This window comes from Nycticebus coucang, chromosome 11, assembly GCF_027406575.1.
Source record: "Nycticebus coucang isolate mNycCou1 chromosome 11, mNycCou1.pri, whole genome shotgun sequence".
Classification (NCBI taxonomy): domain Eukaryota; kingdom Metazoa; phylum Chordata; class Mammalia; order Primates; family Lorisidae; genus Nycticebus; species Nycticebus coucang.
The window spans coordinates 78,021,218-78,043,708 of record NC_069790.1 but is presented as its reverse complement, the minus strand read 5'-3'; the positions used below and the strand labels follow the sequence as shown (position 1 = coordinate 78,043,708).

At 35.4% G+C, this 22,491-nt stretch overlaps 1 protein-coding gene across 3 annotated transcripts in view; it reads left to right on the top strand.

Moving 5' to 3' along the window:
* Nucleotides 1–22,491, top strand: part of NAMPT (nicotinamide phosphoribosyltransferase) — a 51,632-nt gene that overhangs the window by 7,945 nt on the left and 21,196 nt on the right. For all 3 annotated transcript variants that reach the window (XM_053608383.1, XM_053608382.1, XM_053608381.1), the window contains exons 3-7: nt 6,477–6,633; nt 8,508–8,611; nt 11,426–11,554; nt 17,518–17,676; nt 18,520–18,656. In XM_053608383.1, coding sequence (XP_053464358.1) covers nt 6,477–6,633; nt 8,508–8,611; nt 11,426–11,554; nt 17,518–17,676; nt 18,520–18,656 — 686 coding nt within the window. The remainder of the gene's footprint in view (nt 1–6,476; nt 6,634–8,507; nt 8,612–11,425; nt 11,555–17,517; nt 17,677–18,519; nt 18,657–22,491) is intronic.

Genomic DNA, 22,491 nt, shown 5'->3' with positions numbered 1-22,491 from the left:
GAATAATTTCTATTCCTTTAAATTTACAAAGTTAGACTTGTGACCTAAGATGTGATCGATTTTGGAGTAAGTTCCGTGGGCTGATGAGAAGTACAAAATAACACTTTTGAACATTTTACCTATAACATATTAAATGGAAGATGCCAATTACGCTATAATTGGAAAAGACATATAGTGCACAAAAGTAAGCTGTAAACGATTTATAATTGAAACCACATTATATATGTAGTAGTTATGGAGTGTGCTGTCCAGTGTAAATTTTTAAGCTTGTTATTGAGAACTCAGCATATTTTCAACCATCCATTTAATCAATATTGGAGACCTATTGGGTATATAAAAGAAGACAAAGATGAATAGTCTCTTAAAATTATAGCATGGAAGAAAGTTGATTTTTTTTTTTAGAAGTTTCAAAGAGCTTTATAATTTATATATGATGATTAGTCATTTAAGGCAGCTTTGTTAAAAAAGAAAATTTTGCTTCAGTGACAGAATAACAAATCTTAGACACTTGGGCTTTTTTTGAAGGAAAGATTTAGGGATAGATGAGAATCATCATATGGTCAAGTTAGTTTTGCCTCAGGCCGTAGATTCCCAGTGTCTTCCCCTAAGCTGTTCATGTTTGTCATAGTTGCACATCTTTCACAGTTTCTGTACAGACATTCAGGTGTAATTGTAGTGGCTCCCAAGACAGCCTGATCCTTGTGAGGAATTTGTACCCAGACACTATCTATGAATTCTTTTGATACATCTTTAAAGATATATATGACATTTTTCATATACTTCAATTTTCCAGTCAAGTTTTGTATTATAAATTATAGGAAAAACTCGGACAACAGAAATTAAATCTTATAAATCATGAATATACTTCATAGGAAGATTAATTTAGGTCAGTAATTAAGATGGTATTCTCATTATAAGTTAATGTCATCTGGCTTGAAGGTATGGCAAAAGAGGTGCAAGTTTTTAGAAACTAAATGCCAGGAGGTTTGAAGGAAGAGGCAATATGATCGTAGATGGTTTTGCAATCTCTTACACTCCCAAAAATAATCAAAAATTCCTAAACCATATATTTTTCTTTCTCTTTTCTTTTTAATTTCACATTAATGTGAGGATACAAACAACTAGGTTACAATATTTGCGGTTTTTAGGTAGAGCCCCTCTTGTAATTGTGTCCCGCATCCAAAGGTGTGCCATGTACCCTTAACATTGTGCTCATTAAGTGGGAGCACACCAATGCCCTCCCTGCTTCCCCTCCCCCCTCATCTGAACTGAATTGGGTTTTCTCTTATGCCAGCATGTATTAGATCGTCTACTAGCTTCATGGTAGTATTGAGTACATTTGATATTTGGTTTTCCATTCTTGTGATACTTTATTGAGGAGAATGTATTTCAGTTTCATCCAGGTTAATACAAAAGATGTAAAGTCTCCATCTTTTTATGGCTGAATAGCATTTCATGGTATACATATACCACAGTTTGTTAATCCATTCCTGGGTTGATGGGCATATGGGTTGTTTCTGCATCTTGGGGATTATAAATTGAGCTGCAATAAGTAATATAGTGCAAATGTCTTTATAAGAGAATGATTTTTTCTCTGGGTAGATGCATACTCTGTTTCCCTGAAAATAAGACAGTATCTTATATTAAGGTGTGCTCCCAAAGATGCGCTAGATCTATTTTCGGGGACGTCTTATCTTTCCTGTGAGTAGGTCTTATTTTCGGAGGATGTCTTATTTTCGGGGAAACAGGGTAGTGATGGAATTGCAGGATCAAATGGAAGGTCTAATTTGAGTTCTTTGAGGATTCTCCGTGCTTCTTTCTAAAGAGGCTGTATTAGTTTGCAGTCCCACCGACAGTGTAAAAGTGTTCCCCTCTCTCCACGTCACGCCAGCATCTGCAACTTTGGGACTTTGGGACAAGGGCTATACTCAACGGGGGTTAGGTGATAGCTCAGGATAGCATTTCTCTGATGATTTGGGACGATGAGCATTTTTTCATGTTTGTTAGCCATCTGTCTTCCCCAGAGATCTAAACCATATTTATGAATGATTATAGCTTCAAAGCCAAATAACAATGTATAATTTTCTGGGACAACAGATGGATTTTCCAGGGTTTGAGAAATCTTCGATAATACTAAAAAGAAGAAAGAATAGTTTATAATTTTTGCATTTCTAGTACAAACCTAGCTTTGAAGTGGCAGAAAGTCTTACCTAATGTAGGGCTGAGTGAATCCTTTTCTGATTGCCCTTAGGTATTATAGATAACATAACTTGCTATGTAACCTTGCATATGTGATCCTATACTTTTACATACATCTTATTTTTTTTAATATTGGTTTGTGATTATTTCTTAGCAGTTAAAAAGAAAGTATAGGTCAGGCGTGGTGGTTCACACCTGTAATGCTAGCACTGTGGGAGGCCAAGGTGGGTAGATTGCTTGAGCTCACTAGTTTGAGACCAGCCTGAGCAAGAGGGACACCTCATCTCTAAAAAATAGCCAGGTGTTTTAGCAGGTACCTGTAGTCCAAGCTACTTGGGAGGCTGAAGCAAGAAGCTTGAGCCCAAGAGTTTGAGGTTGCTTTGAGCTACGATGTCACAGCACTCTACCCAGGGACCTAGAGTGCCAAAGTGAGACTCTGTCTCAAAAAAAGAAGAAAAGAAAAAAAAAAAGTAACTGAAAAAATGGGTTAGTAGTAGCTGCCTTTGGTCATGTGATCCCATTGTCAGCATTTCTTTCTATCTTGGAAAGACATCCTATCAACCCTATGGGGTGTCTATAGAAAACTAGACTTTACTCTTCAGAAAGATTCTATTCAACTTAAATATATCTTATACATTCTTTTTTTTAACTCATACGTAGAACAAGGGCATTTAGCATTAGGAATAGTTTTCTGATGCCTTTGCTTGGCCAGCTCTGTGTAATGGAAAAAGCTGTCCCTTGTTATAAACTTAAGGCTAGAATCTTGTGTTGTAGGCATTAAAATAAGATCAGTTATTATTATATAGTACATAGTAATTTTTAGAAACGTATCTTTTGTGAAGTAAATTTCATAACTGGGAAATTAAATTCTATTCAAAGAACTACATTTTTCTGTGTGCTTATGTTCTTTACCACACGTGCATTTGTGTTTAGGCAGCAAGAAAACCATGCCCATTTAGAAAACATTTTCAGTGGTAAGGTTTGCTAGGATGTGATCAGATATTTTCTGTTTTGGCCACATCTAATGATGATCTTACATTTATTATAGAACCATTTTCTCCAGTGATAGAAGTCAAAATAGTGCTAAAACCTGAATGTGATTTAAGAGCATCCTTTTTGTACTTCACTTTAATTTTGAATATTGGCAACTTTTTCTTAGTACTTAACATTTAAAACTGAGCTCTAAAGGGAAGGAGGGGGGGCATGGAGGGTCAAGGGATAGGGTTCACCTTTGGGGGGAGAGACAAATATAAGAGGGTCCTTATCTAACAAAACCAATCGGTGTAACCTGCTTCTGTGTACTCTCAATGAATCCCCAACAATAAAAAAAAAAAAAAGAAACTGAGCTCTTGAATTTCCTACTTATTCCTTCCACAGCAATAAAAACCATTTCATCTTACAAAATGGCACCATTAATGAAGCCGTTCTTAATTCTTCCCCATCATTATCACTCACATCCAGTTGATCAGCCTCGTTTTCCTTTGCCTCCAAAAATACTGGGCATTTCTCTCATCTTACCTGATCTTTGGCAGTAGCCTCTTAACTCCTGCTTCCACACTAGTCACCCTATAATCCATTCTCGACCCACCATCAGGCTGATCTTTTAAAAATGTAAGTCAGATCTTATTCACCCCAGCTTAAAGCATGATGGCTTCCCAGTGCACTTCATATAAAATCCAAGCTCCTTGTGGTAGCCTGTAAGCCTTCCAGGATCTTATCCCTGCCTACCTCTCACCTTAGCACGTACCACTCCATCCCACCCCCATAGTTTGAGCACCAACCAGACTGGCCTTAACTTCTGCCCCTTATGACAGCATTTCTTGTCTCTTGGTCATTTAGGTTCTGCTCACATATCACCATCTCAGGGAGACTTTCCTAGTCCCCTATTTTAAGTAGTCTCCCAGGCTCCCTCTTGCCCATCATTGAGGATTGCTCAAGCAATGCTCCTGCCTCAGCCTCCCAGAATGCTAGAAATACAGGTGTGAGCCACCATACCTGGCCTTTTCTTAATTTTTTATAGTATCCTCATCTGGGTGTGAAATTGTTTTGCTTGTGTATTGTTTTTCTCTCTCCTTTAGCTCTCATTAGCCCCATGAGAATAGGGACCATGTCCCTGTGTTTTACTTTCTCACTGTCAGCATCTGAAACAGTGTCTGCAGAATAGATACAGAGTATGTGCTTGTGAATGAACTATTTATAAAATAACGATTGATTTGAATTTATGTTATCCCATTTTCTCTTGAAGTTTCAAAATGACCAGTTTAGGAAAAAGTAAAATGAAGACGATAGTAAACTAGCAGAACGAGAATCATTGTAATCTATAATTCTGCTTTTAAAAAATTTCCCAATTAAACAGTGTGTATATGTACATACAGATAGATCTAAACATGCTTTGTATTCGTCTATAAACTTGTTGGGTGTTAGTAGGTGGTTTATAATAGTAAATTATGTTTTATGATTAATTACCTATAAGTTTGCCTAGACAACTTTGATTCTTTAGCAGTATTCTAAAACAGTTCTCTTAAGTTTATCCACAAAAGATTTTACTTTGTTTCTAACTAAGCAGCCTAGACAATTTTATATTTTAAATGATATGCATTCTGAATACTCACGCAAAGGTAAGCTCTCAGATCACATGTTAACTCTAAAAATTTACCTCCAGGGTTGCTTGTATGCACCAACAGGGGCTATTTTTATAGAGTTGCAACTGTCCTTCCATTGGCAAGGAAACAGGATGTCTGTTGTTAATGGAAATATAGTCATCTTAGAATTTTGTGCTAAGCTACAAAGATTCATTAGGATAGAGCCAAGTTTTACTGAGATTGAGATTGTGCAGTCAAAGAAAACGTGGGCTTTTCTAAACTTGAGGTCAGAGCTAACTAGGAAAAATGTTTTACTTTCATAGTGGTCACCCATGAAACTTGGTCCACAAAGATTTCCATAACCATTGCCAGATTCACCGTATACCTTAACCTTTAAGACCATGGTTCTCAACCTGTGGGTCGCAATCCACAAGAGCTGTATTAAAGGGCCACGGCATTGGGGGAAGGTTGAGAACCATTGCTTTAAGACATTAGTATTTCTAGTCTTTCAGGGAGGCAAATAATGCAGTACTCTTTCCATTATTTTTTTATTGGTAAAATATTTTACATAGTTAAAACATTGATAAAAATTCAAATTATAAAGAATACTCATTTTTCACTTTTTTCTCCTTAAAGCAAAAGCAGATAAATTTTTAATAGTGGCCCTTACCCAAACTCATAGAGTAGAAATTTATGCTAAGACGTCTTTATATTTTAATTCATAAGGATTTAATGTTTCATTGCATAGGGATTTGTTTTCCAATTAGGAGGTGATTTTGGAAAAAGAAAGATTACAACAGAATTTTTTATTTATTTTTATTTATTTTATTTTATTTTTTTGGCTGCTGTTGCTTTTATCCAGGTATTCCATAGAGTCGCTGTGCAGGCTAAAAGTGATCATTCTCAGTACCCCATTGTACAAATAAAGAAGTAGTCATGAGAAGTCATTGACTGTTGACTTAATGGAATATACTGCATATTTCAAGTAGTAACTACCAAATTCTGCTGCCTTTCAGTTCTTTGTTTGTTTGTTTGTTTGTTTGTTTGTTTTGTTTTTCAGTTTTTGGCCAGGGCTGGCTTTGAACCCAACACTTCTGGCATATGGGGCTGGTGCCCTACTCCATTGAGAACAACAGGCACCGCCATCAGTTCATTTCTTTATATTGAACACCAACTAGACTGGCCTTAACTTCTGTTCTGCCCCTTAAGACAGAGCATTTCTTGTCTGTCATTTAGGTTCTGCTCACATGTCACCATCTCAGAGAAGTCTTCCTAGTCCCCTCTTTTAAGTGGTCTCCCAGGCTCTCTCTTGCCCCTCATTGAGGATTGCTGAAGCAGTCCTCCTGCCTCAGCCACCCAGAATGCTAGGAATACAGGTGTGAGCCTGTGTTGTGTGTGTGCCCCCAAGTAGCTCCTTCTCTATTTTCTCCAAGACCAAATGAGATACTTTTCCAGCTTAGAGATGTGTATTAATATTTAAGTTTAGTCTGTTTGTTTACAAAATTTAACATTGTCCTGGAGTTAATAAGTAAGATACTTTTTATTCTGTATAGCAAATACTTGTTATTCTGCTATTCTAATCAATAACAAGAAGTATAGTTTCTCTGATTTTGGAATAATTTCAAGCCTTTTTCTGTTATGATTTATGGTCTATTCTTCTGGTGTTTTCTAACCAAAGTATTTCTCTTTATGTAGGTTACTCACTACAAACAATACCCACCCAACACAAGCAAAGTTTATTCCTACTTTGAATGCCGTGACAAGAAGACAGAAAATTCCAAACTTAGGAAAGTGAAATACGAGGAAACAGTATTTTATGGGTTGCAGTACATTCTTAATAAGTATTTAAAAGGTATTACTTTTCCCAGTATATTTAAAACACTATGTTTTAAATGTTTCTGTAACATTTAACATAGTGTTTTAAATGTTATATAACATTTCATAATTTTTTCCTACATTGTTATGTTCTATTATTTGAAATAAGTTTTTTGAATAGTCTTAATTTTGATATTTACTCAATTATTTTAACTATTTTAGAAGTCTTTTGGGTTTTTATTAATCTGTTAATTTGTATCCATTAAATCTTAAAATTTTGTATGCATGCTTGATGTTCTAAGTATGAGAAAGGTTTTCTGAAACTGCTAAATTTGGGAATAAGTTTAGAAAAGTCAGTAATTTTTGGAGATGCTGTGGTTTGTTAATAGATTTTAGTCATTAATTGAAAGTATAGGATTTGTTACTGACCGGAAATTTGTTACTAACCTCATTTTGAATTATGGTAGCAATTATAATTAGAATATTTTTATATTAGTTTTACCTTAAAGACTTAATTTTTAAAATTACCTATGTCTGTGGACTTAGTTTCAAAAACATATAGAAGCAGAAAAATCCCCAAAATAATGTCTGTGCTTTTTTATATGAAAAGCCATGTCTAGTTTCATTTGTTAATGGTGTTTCTAGGTAGTTCCTAGACATCTATACATCTTAGAAAGTTTATCTCTCTGATCTTTTGAAATAAAAATAATCTTAAAAGTGAATAAAGATTAAGTTGAATTTTATACAAATGGCTGCCTTTTACTATAATCTTGGCTATTTTAAGATCAGGCAATTCAGATAGTGTTATACTATTGAAAAAGAAAACCTAGCTAGGTATGAAAAATAACTTAGGTGTGGCAAGAATACCCCAGATATTTCTTCGTTTGATTTTTTGAGACAGTTTCTCTGTGCCTTGAGTAGAGTACCATTTGGGATCCTATCTCACAGCAGCCTTAAACTCTTCAGCTCGGGCAATTCCCTTGCCTCAGGCTCCTGAGTAGCTGGGATTATAGGAACTTGCCACAATAATGCACTAGTTTTTCTGTTTTTAGTAGAGTTGGGCGTATCACTTTTTGTTCAGGCTGGTCTTGAACTCCTGAGCTCAAGTGAACCACCACACTCAGCCTCCAAGATATTTTCTATAAAGTTACCAAAGACTGATGGTACACTTTAATTTAGCTATAGCTAATTCTGTAGCTTAAAAACTTTGTAAAATATTATTATCAATTATAACTAAAAGGTATTTATTACCTGCTGTAAACCAACATTATTTGCAAATGTTCATAATTCTTAACTCATTTAGTCCTCATTCTCATATTTTAAGTGGATACTCTACTGTTTTCCTCTCTTACTGAGAAAAGCTAACTAAAAGTGTGTTTGGTGGCAAAAATTTAGTAATTGTGAAAATGACTGGCTTACCAGCCCTGAAGATATCTCATTCTCTATGAATAAAGGGAGGTTCACCTGGTTATGTAAGAAGCTTTTGAGTCATCTCAAATTTGGAGAGTATCTAAATTAATAGAGATAGTAGAGATACATTTTACAAGTTAATTTACTATGATTTTTAACCTGGCTTATTGTACCCTCAATGAATCCCCAACAATAAAATAAATAAATAAATAAAAATAAAATCTTACAGAAAAAAAAATTTACTATGATTTTTAAAAAAGTCATAATTTTTTTATTTACACATCTGCTTTTAAAATGAATGTTTTATGCTTAAAGTGAGTGGTTAGAAATACAAATTCTTTTTCTGACTCTGTTATTGATGCTAGGTGGGTCATTTAATCTCTTAGTTCATTTTTTAATCCATAGAATGTGTGAAATAACTAAAGATACTAATTCTGTGACAGTTCAGCAACTGACAGAATGGCTTTAGAAATGTAAATACCGACATGTGTATTCTTTTAGGTAAAGTAGTGACCAAAGAGAAAATCCAGGAAGCCAAAGAGGTCTATAAAGAACATTTCCAAGATGATGTCTTTAATGAAAAGGGATGGAATTACATTCTTGAGGTAAAAAAAGTTTCATGTTTGATCTATCTTGATTTTGCTTTTAATTCAAAATTTCTTGCAAAGGAGTTGAATAGAAGATTATATTATGATTACAATTCTTTTTTGTTGTGCTCTGAATATAATGTCTGTTTTAGACGTTCTCTTTTTTTGTTGTTGTTTAGCAGGCCCAGGATGGTTTCAAACCTATCACCCCTGGTGCCCAGGGCCAATGCTCTAACCATTTAGCTAAAGGCACCCAGGCATGGTTTAGACGTTCTTTTGAAAAGTTAAGGGTAACTTGATTTGCCCACACACACACTAGTGATGAATCATTAGCATATAGGATCTACGTAAGTCTAAGTACTTAAATCAGTGATTTTCAACCAGTGTGCCGCTGCACAGTGCGTTGCCATGAGAGAAACTTAGCCAGGCCATGAACATTTTTGAGATCACTAATTAAATTATTTTTGAAAGAAATTTAAAGCACAGTGAATATATTTCTTTTTTTAACTCTTTTTTTTTTTTTTGAGCAACTTAATTTAAGTGTGCCATGGAAGTTTAACTTATAGGTTCAAATGTGCTGTGAGATAAAAAAGGTTGAAAAACACTGACTTAAATCAATTACAATTTAAATAACTAGCATTTTTCACAAATACAGTTTAATCCATTCCTGAAAATACACTATAATTAAGAAAGGGATGGTTATTTGATAATTTCAAAGAGGTAGAGGATAAAGCTCTTGAGATAACTCAGATAGTTAAAGAGGCATAATTTCAAAAAGATTTTCCTTGTGAAAATAGAGGCAGAGTGCTTATCACTTCCAGTGATTCTGAGAAATTTCTCTCACTGATTAGTTAGAAAAGTTAGGTGTAGATTCATGAAGTTGATTTTCATTCTTTTATTCTTTATTGTATTGTAATATGCATACCTAGTATGTTTGAATTCATTGCTTAAACTTCTAGGCACTCAAAGACATGTTAATTGAGTTACAGAGTTGAATGACCTCTACTTGTTTTCTTTATTACAAAGATGAAGGGAATGGAATCTCTTGGCAGCTCATGATGTTACCGGTTAATTTAAATCTCACAAATGAAAGTCTTTTACATTGTATGGGCTATCAAACACAAGATAAGTAGAAATGTTGCATGCCTATATTATAAGACTGAGTTTTACTATTTGGTAATTTTCGATCTTGGAAAAAGGTAAGCACTTAGAGCTACTCTTTTCCCATATTTTAAGTAAGGTCAGTAAAATTTGTGTGCTAACTCCTATATTTGCCCCATTTCTCTTTTATGAAGTTAGTTGTGAGGATAAATACAGTAATGAATTTGGTACTATGCTTATTACTATAATTCCCAGTGGCCAGTATGGCATATTATTTGATTATGATCACAAAATCTTAGATAATTATAGGTTCCCTACAGATAATCTTATCTAACTCCATTTAACAAACATAGAAGCTGAGACCTAGAAATGTTAAGAAACTTGTGTGAAGTTTCTCAGCTATTTTTGAGTCCAAGCCAGAATTTGGCAGTGTTCTTTTTGCTATATCATGATTCCTCCAGGGCCTCTCATTAATTTTTTCTTTTATTTAATTATTATGTCCCAAATCACATAATTAAACTATTAGGATTTCTTTTTTTTTTTTTACTATATCACAACATTTTATTTTGTTTTTTAATCCCCAAATTATTAAAACAAGGGAGGGGGAAGAAAAACAGTCCTTGAATGTCATAATTTTTAAGGCACTGTGACGCATGGATTATGTTGTTATCAAATGAGATAATTGTGTTATCTCATAACACAGAAGTGTTGTGTTTATAATACAGTGACACTGTAGCTGTGCTAAAAGAATATAAAATACATTAACATTTTTTTTTAATTTTTTTATTTTTTATTAAATCATAGCTGTGTACATTGATATGATCATGGGGCATCATTCACTAGCTTCACAGACCGTTTACCAAGTTTCACATATACCCTTGAACTATTAGGATTTCTGAAGCAACTTACCTTCCTAGCAAAAAGTTAGCCACAGCCTTTACCTTTTTTTTTTTTTTTTTTAGAAATAAGAAAGGTTTATTTAGCAAAAGCCACTAGACTATAGTGACAACATCCAAGGAGTAAGTGGTGGTGGGAGGAGATACACTTAAATATCTATTAACATACCTTGTAGCAAGTAACCCTCAGCCTAATTTTGGAAGAAATTTTGCAGTAGTAAGAAGTCAGTTAAGTCAGACGTGGGTGTTGATTGCTAGGGTTCTGTACCTTGCCTGTATGATGGTTTCGGGTCTACTACCAGAATAGAGGGAACCTCTGGAGCGTCCTTCTGCAGGGATTTCCCCATCTCTCCTCTCTTTGTTTTCTTTTGTTTTATAATAGAAATTCCTTATTTTATCTTTTGGTCTTTAGCCTTTCTTTTATGAAAATGAACAATTTAAAATAAAAATAGTATTCTTAGAATACTTTGAATATATGTATGTTGGAATAAGCTCATCCTTTTTTTTCCTGAATGAGCAGGGAAAAAACAACTTTTTTGTTTTATTCAACTTAGAATTATTTACCTCTTCTAGTGATAAATACTCTTAGCAGATGCACTTAGCAACATTAAATTTAAAAATTTATATCAGTGCCTAAGTTGTTAATAATTTTAACTAATTTTAAAGGGTCAAGATAAGGATATTCTGACTAGAGTAACCAACAATATAACCTTCGTAAGTGTAGTTTCCTCTTATGACAGTAAATTTAGCTTCTGCAAAATGTGAAGATACTTAGTAGAACAGGTAATTGAGTGTCATCTGTTATATGAATAAATTTGTTATTTTCTTCTACCAGAAATATGACGGACATCTTCCAATAGAAATAAAAGCTGTTCCTGAGGGCTCTGTCATTCCCAGAGGAAATGTTCTTTTCACAGTGGAAAATACAGATCCAGAGTGTTACTGGCTTACAAATTGGATAGAGGTGAGTCGTTTTTCATCTTTTAAATCTTATTTAACATTAATTGAAGGTGTAAAAATCGTTGAACGGAGATTCTAGTTTAGAATTTGCTACTAATAAAGCTGTATAATCTCCCACAACTAACTTAACTTTTCCAGACTTCAGTTTCCTCATCTATAAAATGACAGTTAAACTAAATAATCTTTAAGTTTCCTTCTAGTGAAATCTAATGTTCTGAGATTTTTATCTAAACCAAATTATTGAGAATTATTACTTTTAAACCTCAGTTGGTTTTCATCTGATTTGTTGCCGTTATGAAAATAGATCATGTTGGAGCAGAATTAGAAAAACAGCACAAGTACATTTCTGGTAACTTAAGACATTTTATGATATTCTAGTCCAGTTATATTAGAAGAAACTGGTTTAAACTTTTAATAACTATTTTCTTCATTTTTCTCTTAATCAGTTTAGGTCCCCAGCTGTATCATCTGACACTTTTTAGTTCATCATCTAAATATAAAGATTTGCTAGTAATACTGTTTAATTTCTAAGCTGAAAGGAAGGTACATTACGGGCTTTAGATTTATATTCCAAGCCTTTTCTCATTGCATGTGTTCCTATCTAGTCATGTTTTTTACATAGTCAGTTTTGATAATAATAATCTACTTAACTTCTCAGCAGTTTAATACAGATTTTATCTGTAAGTGTAAATACCCTGAAAAGTAACTATGAAAGTAGCACCTTACTATATAAGAGATATTCCTTTCGTTCATACAGCTGACTCTTTAACTTACTGGTTAAACTAATTTGTAAAGTAATACATTTGTGATTCACTTGTAAAAACTGAAAAAAAATTAAAATAAGGGTTCAAGAATATGTGTGAAGTTAATTTTGCTAAGTTGACAGGAAATTAAAAATATTCTTCTTAGACTCTTGATGGGTCATCAACCAATAATAGGGTAGTAACAGGCTCAGATGTATAGTTGTATATGTTAAAGATGTACAGTTAAATAAATGTTTTTAATAGTCTATACTATGTATTAAAACTTTGAATTACTTGTTAACTCAAAGAAAAAGAGAATATATCTCATTAGTTTTTATGTAATTGTTAATATTATCTGTAGTGACAAATATTTTATTTTGAAGGGATAACACTATAAAAACACAAGAGTAGAAGAATTCCTACCTATATCTGCTTTTACCATAAGTATGGAAAGATCCCAAACAGATGAATCTCATATAGGAAATTTATCATCTGTGGATTAACTTTATTCATATTTTTCTTTTTAGTTTTCTGACTGGGGATTTAGTTACTAAGTTCTCACCCTTACGTGTAATCAGACTCTCCTAAGCAGGTATTTACAGAAGTAGAGAACTAGTTACCATTCAACCTTGCTTCCTATACAATGTCCTACATTCTCTTCTGAAAGTGAAAATCCCTGGCCTTAAAAAGAAATTTTTGTCCTTTAATCATTTACTTTTTTTTGATGTATTTCACTAAAAAACTATAAAGTAAAAAATTTTATCAGTGATCTTAAAACAGTAGTTTTTTAGCAAATATACAAATGTTATTTTATTTTATTATTATTATTTTTTTTTTTTGCAATTTTTGGCCGGGGCTGGGTTTGAACCTGCCACCTCTAGCATATGGGGCCAGTGCCCTACTCTTTTGAGCCACAGGCACCGCCCTACAAATATTATTTTTAATAAAAGAAATTATTGAATGTGGGACTGTTAGATTTTGTTTTAAAAAAGTAAATAGGCCCTTGATTTTATTATCTTTTTTTATTTCTGATTAATATGAGGATACAAATGATTAGGTTATTTTGTTTGCGTTTGTTAGGTGAAGTCCACGTTGTAGTTGAGCCTTTCACCCAAGAGGGTCTTAGACCCCTGAATTTAGTTACTTGTAAGAAAAAAAGAATTGCATCAAATTTACCTTCTTGCTGCTAATATTTATTATTTTAAAATATTTTAGTCCTATATGGGTTTTTTTTTTTTCTTTTGAGACAGAGTCTTACTATGTCACCCTCGGTAGAGTGCTGTGGCGTCACAGCTTGCAGCAACCCAAACTCTTGGGCTCAAGTGATTCTCTTGCCTCAGCCTCCCAGTAGCTGTGACTACAAGCGCCCTCCACAACACCCAGCTATTTTTTTGTTTCAGTTGGCCCCAGCCAGGTTGGAACCTGCTAGTCTCGGTGTATGTGGCTGATGCTGTAACCATTGTGCTACAGGTGCCGAGCCCTATATAGGTATAACAATTTATAGTCTATACTATCTATCCCTTATTGCAGTTTCTGATAGAGCCTATATTTGTTTTATTTACTCTGAATACCAAGTCTCCAGAATAGACCTCTTCATGGACATTTGTCATCCTTTGTGGAGAATCTTGGTGGGATGTAAAGGAAATTCATTCTACTCTAACCAGACCCCAACCCTAAGTTTATCACCTTGTATTTGAAATCTGTTACCACTCCAAATAAACTTGTTACTTACAAACTTGAAGATGTACTTTAGACAGCTCTTGATTTAAAGCATTTTAAATAATAGCACTGAATAGTATTCCTTTCAATTCCCTTTCCCAGTATGTTATAATATATACTCACCCAGTAGTACAGTGAATTTTAAAACATGCTAAAATTATTGAGTTGCTTTATTAATTTCAGTATGGTGCTAGAAGAAACCTTAGTCCTCTCCTCAGATTTCAAAACAAGTATGAGAGAGCCTAAGAGTTCTGCAAAGGTGTCTCAGACTTACGAGGGGCCTGAAGAGCAAGCATGTTGGGCTAAGCTTGCCCCTCTCTTCCACCATAAAACAAAGCAAACCCTTTCTGCTTTGGAAAAAAAAAGATGTCTTTAATGACAATTCCCCTGATCGGATGTCCTCATTTCACAGACAAGGAAATTGAGCCAGGAGAGGTGAACTGACAGGTGAACAGAGTAGGTGCCAGTACCATCTCACATTCTTTGAAGTGCTTATCCTTAGTAGTCACATTATAATAAGCACTTCTGAAAGGAAATTTATAGGTCATTTACTTTAGTCTTATCTCAGCTAATAATTTTATCTTGATTTGTGGGACCAGTTAATATTTTTGAAGTTTCCAACAAGGCCTAGTTTATTAGACCTTGGATTAACCCAAACTAACTTTCCCTTTTTTCCCTTGCTTACACTTACAGTGATCTTTTTAAAAAGGGAGTTGTTTTATTAAGAGTGTAATTTAAGCTGATTTTGTTGGACTGTGGAAAGGAAATGATGATGTGAAGGATCACTGTGTCTGATAGTTATTTCTCTCCTCTGGCATTTTTCAAGGGGTAAGGTTAATCTTCTACCTTTATAACACCACTAGAGTTTTTCACATTATGTTTTATATCTTTCTAATATTCTCAACGATATCAACACTCAAGTTGAAATAAAATGTGAGAGTTGAAGTACTGGCTATGTACCAAAAAAATGCTGGGCACTGAAATTAGAATAAAATATGTCTCATTTAAAGGACCTTTGAGGGAGAAGTGACCATTCTTAAATAACCAATAATGTCATTCAGAATTAGTGCTGATTTGGTGGCAGGAAAATAGGTAATTCTATCATGAAATGGAAAATAAAAATCTTTAGTAAGGGAAGGAAGAGCTAAAAAAATGGCACAGTGTTCTTAGAATGACAAATAGTCCCGTGGGGACTGCAGCATGGCAGACACAGGGTGGGGAACCTGCAGCCATCTATGGTTCATGGGATGGAAACAGAACATTTTGTTCTGTGAAGTTTGGATTCAGTTCAGGACATACTCAAGGATGCAGAAGGCCACAGATTCCCCACCCATGAGGGCAAGATCATGGAAGGCCTTGAATCCTCTATAAATTGATTCTCCCCCCGCAAACACACCCCATTCACAGTGGATGGCCATTAAAGCCTTTTTAGAATTAGTGCAGCGTGATCAAAACTTGACTTAGAATGATATCCAGTGGCAATATGAGGAATAATTAAAGAGGCTGAAGATTGGAGCATAGTTGCAGGCATTGGCAGTGGGATCAAAGAATAATTTCAGAAGCAGAATAGTCAGAGGTTGCAGGTAATTGGTTATAGAGTTCAAGTTAGGAGTTGAATCAGTTTTTGTTTTGTAACAATCTACCCCAACACTTACTGGCTTAAAACAACCATTATTTCCCGTGATTCTCGTGATTGACTGGCTAGTCCTCTGCTGGTCTTGCTTGAACTTAAGCTGGGGCTCAGCTAGAGCTGGACAGTCTCTGATGGCCTCACTCTCATGTCTCGGGCCTCAACTCAGATAGCCGGGACTATCAGACCTCACTCCATAACAGGCTTCTTCACAGCATGATAATCTCTGGCTGCTAAGAGAACAAGTGTAGAAGCTGCAAAATGTCTTGAAACTGGGCATTAGAAGCCACACAACGTGACATCCTCCATGTTCTCTTGGTCAAAATCATAAAGACAATGCAGAAGTGAGGGATAAGGAAATAGACAGGACCTCTTGATGAAAAGAGTACGAAGCCCTCTTTAATCAGTCACAGGAGTCTGAGGTTACAGGTTTATATTATAAAGGCATCTTGCTGTGCCAAAGTTGACTACATTGGCAAGTCCAGGTTAAATGATCTTTTTATTTGTTTTTACTTGCTTTATTTATTGATCATTTAGCTTGTATTCAAAAGAAGTTAAATACCTTTTTGGTTCAGTTCAGACATTGATATCTATCATCTTAGCACTCCTTCTAAAACAGATTTGAAGTTGCTTCTTTTTTCTTTTCTTTTTTTTTTTTTTTGAGACACAGTCTCACTGTGTTGCCTTTGGTAGAGTGCTGTGGTGTCAACAGCTCACAGCAACCTCAAACTCTTGGGCTTAAACGATTCTTTTGCCTCACCCTCCCAAAGAGCTGGGACTATAGGTGCCTGTCACAACACCTGACTATTTTTTTGTTGCAGTTGTCATTGCTGTCTAGCAGGCCCAGACCAATTTCAAACCCGTCGTAAGCCGTGGGGTATGTGGCCGGTGCACTAACTACTGAGCTACAGGTGCTGAGCCATGAAGTTGCTTCTAATGATATACTACCTGGTTTATAATATAAAAATAGAAAATTACAATCTTAGAATAGAGAAGTAGTGAATTCCTAAGTCATAATATTTAATATCATTGCTATGGTTAAGTGCTAGACTTTCTTTGGAGTTTCCTGGCAGCCAAGAGAAAAAAGAAAATCAAGGAACAGGTCTTATCAGAAAGTAGACACCTAACAATTCTAATATTTTCTTATTAAGGAACTTACAGTCAGTGAATTAAAGTAGACAGTCACCTTGTAGCACAGTGACATAGCATATGAAGAAAAGTTTCATTTCACTTACTTACAATGACCTTTGATAAAAGGTAAGAACATAAAGCATAACTAACTAAATAGAATTCTCTAGTGCGAAGCTAAAGTGTCTCAAGTTTATAAATCTACTGATGTCATGTTAGATCCAAGGGTGTCTAGAAAAATAATAACTTCTTTATACTATTCAAGATGTAGTCCACGGACCACTGCTGGTCCAGGACCTGTTTGATGCCAGTCCACTTAAAGTACAGAAATCTAGTATAAACCTTTAGAATACAGCTGTTTGACATTGCCTCAACATCCATGTGTGAGTGTACTTGATAAACCTATTGGTCCATAACAGATTGAAGTTTTAATCGATCCTTTCATCAGAGATGGTCTTTCAGAATATTATTTGCTTCCTTGGAGCTTTGTATAGAAACTTGGTCATTTGAAATTCTCTACGGTAAGGGCCCAGTGTGCATATCTTCTCTGTTGCTGATGTGAGAGCTGAACCATGTACTGCATCTGGAAGGCACATGGTAGGCATCTTGCTGTGCAGTTGAACTGTCTAGTTGGTCTTTCCAATAGAATGGAAGTCTAGGTCATACCTCCAAAGAAAGCTAGGATTTTCCTCAGAAAGAACACCATCTTTTATATATTAATATTTGTGGTTAATTTTGTTACTACAGACTATTCTTGTTCAGTCCTGGTATCCAATCACAGTGGCCACTAATTCTAGAGAGCAGAAGAAAATATTGGCCAAATATTTGTTAGAAACTTCTGGTAACTTAAATGGACTGGAATACAAGTTACATGATTTCGGCTACAGAGGAGTCTCTTCCCAAGAGGTAAGAAACGGAAACCAGCTCAGCACCTATGGCTCAAGCAAGCGGCTAAGGCCACCTGAGCTGGCAGGTTCAAATCCAGCCTGGCCCCACCAAACAATGACAGCTGCAACCAAAAAATAGCCGGCATTGTGGCGGGCACCTGTAGTCCCAGCTACATGGGAGGCAGAGGCAGGAGAATGGCTTGAGCCCAGGAGTTGGAGGTTGCTGTGAGCTGTGATGCCAAGGCACTCTACCCAGGGTGACAGCTTGAGGCTCTGTCTCAAAAAAAAAGAAAGAAAAAAAGAAAAAGAAATTGAAACCATCCTTATTTAATAGCATGTAGATTATTGGTTATAATACCACTATTAGCTTTTGAGGATGGTATTGGAATTATCTTAGGCCTAGGTAGGCCATTTCTGAAATTCCAAAGATTGAACCAGTACCTACTATGTGTTAGCCTCTGTTCAATGTACATGGGATATAGCCTTCAACAAATGTCCCTGATCTTTATATATTAAATGGATGGATAGATGGATGGACAGACAGAGACAGATACAATAAATACATCAGATGACAAATAATACTACAGAGGAGCATGAGGCAGGGTTAGGGTAGAGAGTGATGGGAGTGAGGGTGAACACTATTAAGTAGGTCTCCTTGAGGAAGTAACAGATGAATCCTTAAATACAGTATTTAGGAAAAATAATTTTGTCATAAGGAACTATTACCTCTCATAATAGTTAAATATTTTTCTAAGAATAGCTAAAGAAGTAATTCCCTTGGGAACATACTGTACACCTCAAATATGTTTTTGTTTTTGTTTTTTTTCTTTTTTGGATTTCACTTTCTGGTTGATTTTTCTAGACTGCTGGCATAGGAGCATCTGCTCATTTGGTTAACTTCAAAGGAACAGATACAGTAGCAGGAATTGCTCTAATTAAAAAATATTATGGAACGAAAGATCCTGTTCCAGGCTACTCTATTCCAGCAGCAGAACACAGGTAAAATTTGCTCATCCTCCTTTTACCTAAATAATTGCTTTCTAAAACTAATTTCTTGTATTTGTAACTCAGTGATATTTTGCCTAACTACACAGCCAGGTCCTACAATATTCATGAACTTGAGCAATACAAATTCAGTATTTCTATTTTGTGTAAGATTGGAATCAGAGAGGTAGAAAACTTTTAACTGTGCTAGAAAAAAAAACAGTTTAAGACCTTTTTCCCATCCTTATATTGCCATATAAGTTTATTGTATGGTAATTTTTCAATTACTGTATTTATTGTAGGATAATTTTTCAGTTACTATATTGTCGTATGCAGTTAGATTTTATTAGAAGCACTCACTGTTAGGTACTGGTCACATTTTTTCCTTTCCCCATTGTTCTACATGACCTTACCCATCCTTGCCCCAGACATCTTCATCTAGACCAAATACCTACAATTGTAGACAGGAAAGTATGATTTTTGATCAGGGGTGTCCAACCTGCAGCCCACAGGCCACATGCTGATTTTGTGAGGACTTTTTTTGCTTATCTGTGGGGTAGGATATCATGAAAAGTATTGCATGGACCTTTTCTTTTTGATGATCAGCTTTCATTAATGTTTGTGTAATTAACATGTGGCCCAAGATAGCTCTTCTTTTTTCCAATGAGCAGAAGAGAAAAAAAAAAGGTTTGACACCCCTACAATGAAAGGGACTATGTTCTGATTCTTTTATGCTTTCTTATCTGCTCTTTACTGATCCATTTTCAGTTAAATGAGAAGGAAATTAAAATCCAGGCTTCAGCTGCTTTGAGCCTAGAGCTTAACTTTATTGAAAGTAAATGGAGTTTTTAAATGTATGTCAAACCTTTATTTCTTTTTATAACAAAAGTATTTACTATATTCATTTGGGAATGTTTATTAACTTCTATTCATTCTTGAAAATTACAGAGTTCTAAAACCAGCAGTAAATTTAGAATAAAGCTGAGCTTTATTATTATTTATTTGTTTGTTTATTGTTGGGGATTCATTGAGGGTACAATAAGCCAGGTTACACTGATTGCAATTGTTAGGTAAAGTCCCTCTTGCAATCCTGTCTTGCCCCCAAAAGATGTGGCACACACCAAGGCCCCACCCACCTCCCTCTCTCTGCTCTTCCTTTCCCCGCCCCTCCCTCCTTCTTTCTCTCTCTGCTCTCCCCTTCCCCCACCCCCACCGTGACCTTAATTGTCATTAATTGTCCTCATATCAAAATTGAGTACATAGGATTCATGCTTCTCCATTCTTGTGATGCTTTACTAAGAATAATGTGTTCCACTTCCATCCAGGTTAATACGAAGGATGTAAAGTCTCTATTTTTTTTAATGGCTGAATAGTATTCCATGGTGTATATATACCACAGCTTGTTAATCCATTCCTGGATTGGTGGGCATTTAGGCTGTTTCCACATTTTGGCGATTGTAAATTGAGCTGCAGTAAACAGTCTAGTACAAGTGTCCTTATGATAAAAGGATTTCTTTCCTGCTGGGTAGATGCCCAGTAATGGGATTGCAGGATCAAATGGGAGGTCTAGCTTGAATGCTTTGAGGATTCTCCACACTTCCTTCTAAAAAGGTTGTACTAGTTTGCAGTCCCACCAGCAGTGTAAAAGTGTTCCCTTCTCTCCACATCCACGCCAGCATCTGCAGTTTTGAGATTTTGTGATGTGGGCCATTCTCGCTGGGGTTAGATGATATCTCAGGGTGGTTTTGATTTGCATTTCTCTAATAGATAAGGATGATGAATGTTTTTTCATATGTTTGTTAGCCATTCATCTGTCTTCTTTAGAGAAGTTTCTATTCATGTCTCTTGCCCATTGATATGTGGGATTGTTGGCTTTTTTCATGTGGATTAATTTGAGTTCTCTATAGCTCCTGTTATCAAGCTTTTATCTGATTCAAAATATGCAAATATCCTTTCCCATTGTGTAGGTTGTCTCTTTGCTTTGGTTGTTGTCTCCTTAGCTGTACAGAAGCTTGTCAGTTTAATGAAGTCCCATTTGTTTATTTTTGTTGTTCTTGCATTTGCCATGGCAGTCTACTTCATGAAGTCTTTCCCCAGGCCGATATCTTCCAGTGTTTTTCCTATGCTTTCTTGGAGGATTTTTATTGTTTCATGCCTTAAATTTAAGTCCTTTATCTATCTTGAATCAATTTTTGTGAGTGGGGAAAGGTGTGGGTCCAGTTTCAGTCTTCTACATGTGGATATCCAGTTCTCCCAATACCATTTATCGAACAGGGAGTATTTCCCCCAAGGTATGTTCCTGTTTGGTTTATCAAAGATTAGGTGGTTGTAAGATGTTAGTTTCATTTCCTGGTTTTCTATTCGATTCCAAGTGTCTATGTCTCTATTTTTGTGCCATTACCACTATGGCTTTGTAGTATAGCCTAAAATGTGGTATGGTGATGCCCCCAGCTTTATTTTTATTACTAAGCACTGCCTTAGCTATACAGGGGTTTTCCTGGTTCCATACAAAATGCAGACTCTTTTTTTCCAAATCTTGAAAGTACGATGTTGGTATTTTAATAGGAATAGGTAGATTGCTTTGGGAAGTATAGACATTTTAACAATGTTGATTCTTACCAGCCATGAGCATGGTATGTTCTTCCATCTGTTAATATCCCCTGTATTTCCTTTCTGAGGGTTTCATAATTTTCTTTATACAAGTCCTTCACCTCCTTTGTTAGGTATATGCCTAGATATTTCATTTTCTTTGAAACTATGGTCAAGGGAGTTGTATCCTTAATTAGCTTCGCATCTTGACTGTTATTGGTGTATACAAAGGCTACTGACTTGTGGACATTGATTTTATATCCTGAGATATTACTATATTTTTTGATGACTTCCAGGAGTCTTGTGGATGAGTCTTTGGGATTCTCTAAGTATAAGATCATGTCATCAGCAAAAAGGGAGAGTTTGACCTCCTCTGCTCCCATTTGGATTCCCTTTATTTCCTTGTCTTGCCTAGTTGTATTGGCTAGAACTTCTAGCACTATGTTGAATAGTAAAGGTGACAGAGGACAACCTTGTCTGGTTCCAGTTTTAAGAGGAAAAGCTTTCAGTTTTACTCCATTCAGTAAAATATTAGCTATGTGTTTGTCATAGATAGCTTCAATCAGTTTCAGAAATGTGCCACCTATGCCTATACTCCTGAGTGTTCTAATTAGAAAAGGATGCTGGATTTTATCAAATGCTTTTCTGCATCTATTGAGAGGATCGTATGATCTTTATTTTTGCCTCTGTTAATACGGTGGATAACGTTTATGGACTTGTGTTACATTAAACCAGCCTTGCATCCCTGGGATGAAACCTTTTGATGATAAGCAGTAATCTATTGGCTAGGATTTTGTTGAGAGTTTTTGCATCTATATTCATGAGTGAAATTGGTCTGAAATTCTCCTTTTTGGTTGGGTCTTTTCCTGGTTTTGGTATCAGGGTGTTGTTTGCTTCATAGAACGTGTTGGGGAAGATTTCTTCCTCCTCAATTTTTTTGAATAATTTCTGCAGTACAGGAATAAGCTCTTCCTTGAAGGTTTGATAGAATTCTGGTGTGAAGCCATCTGCACCAGGGCATTTTTTGGTTGGAAGCTTTTTTATTGTTTCTTTAATCTCAGTGCTTGGAATTGGTCTGTTCAGGAGCTCTATTTCTTCCTGGGTGAGTCTAGGGAGAGGGTGTGATTCCAAATATTGATCCATTTCCTTCACATTGTCAAATTTCTGGGCATAGAGTTTCTGGTAGTATTCAGAGATGATCTCTTGTATCTCTGTAAAATCAATTGTTATTTCCCCTTCATCATTTCTGATTGAGGTTACT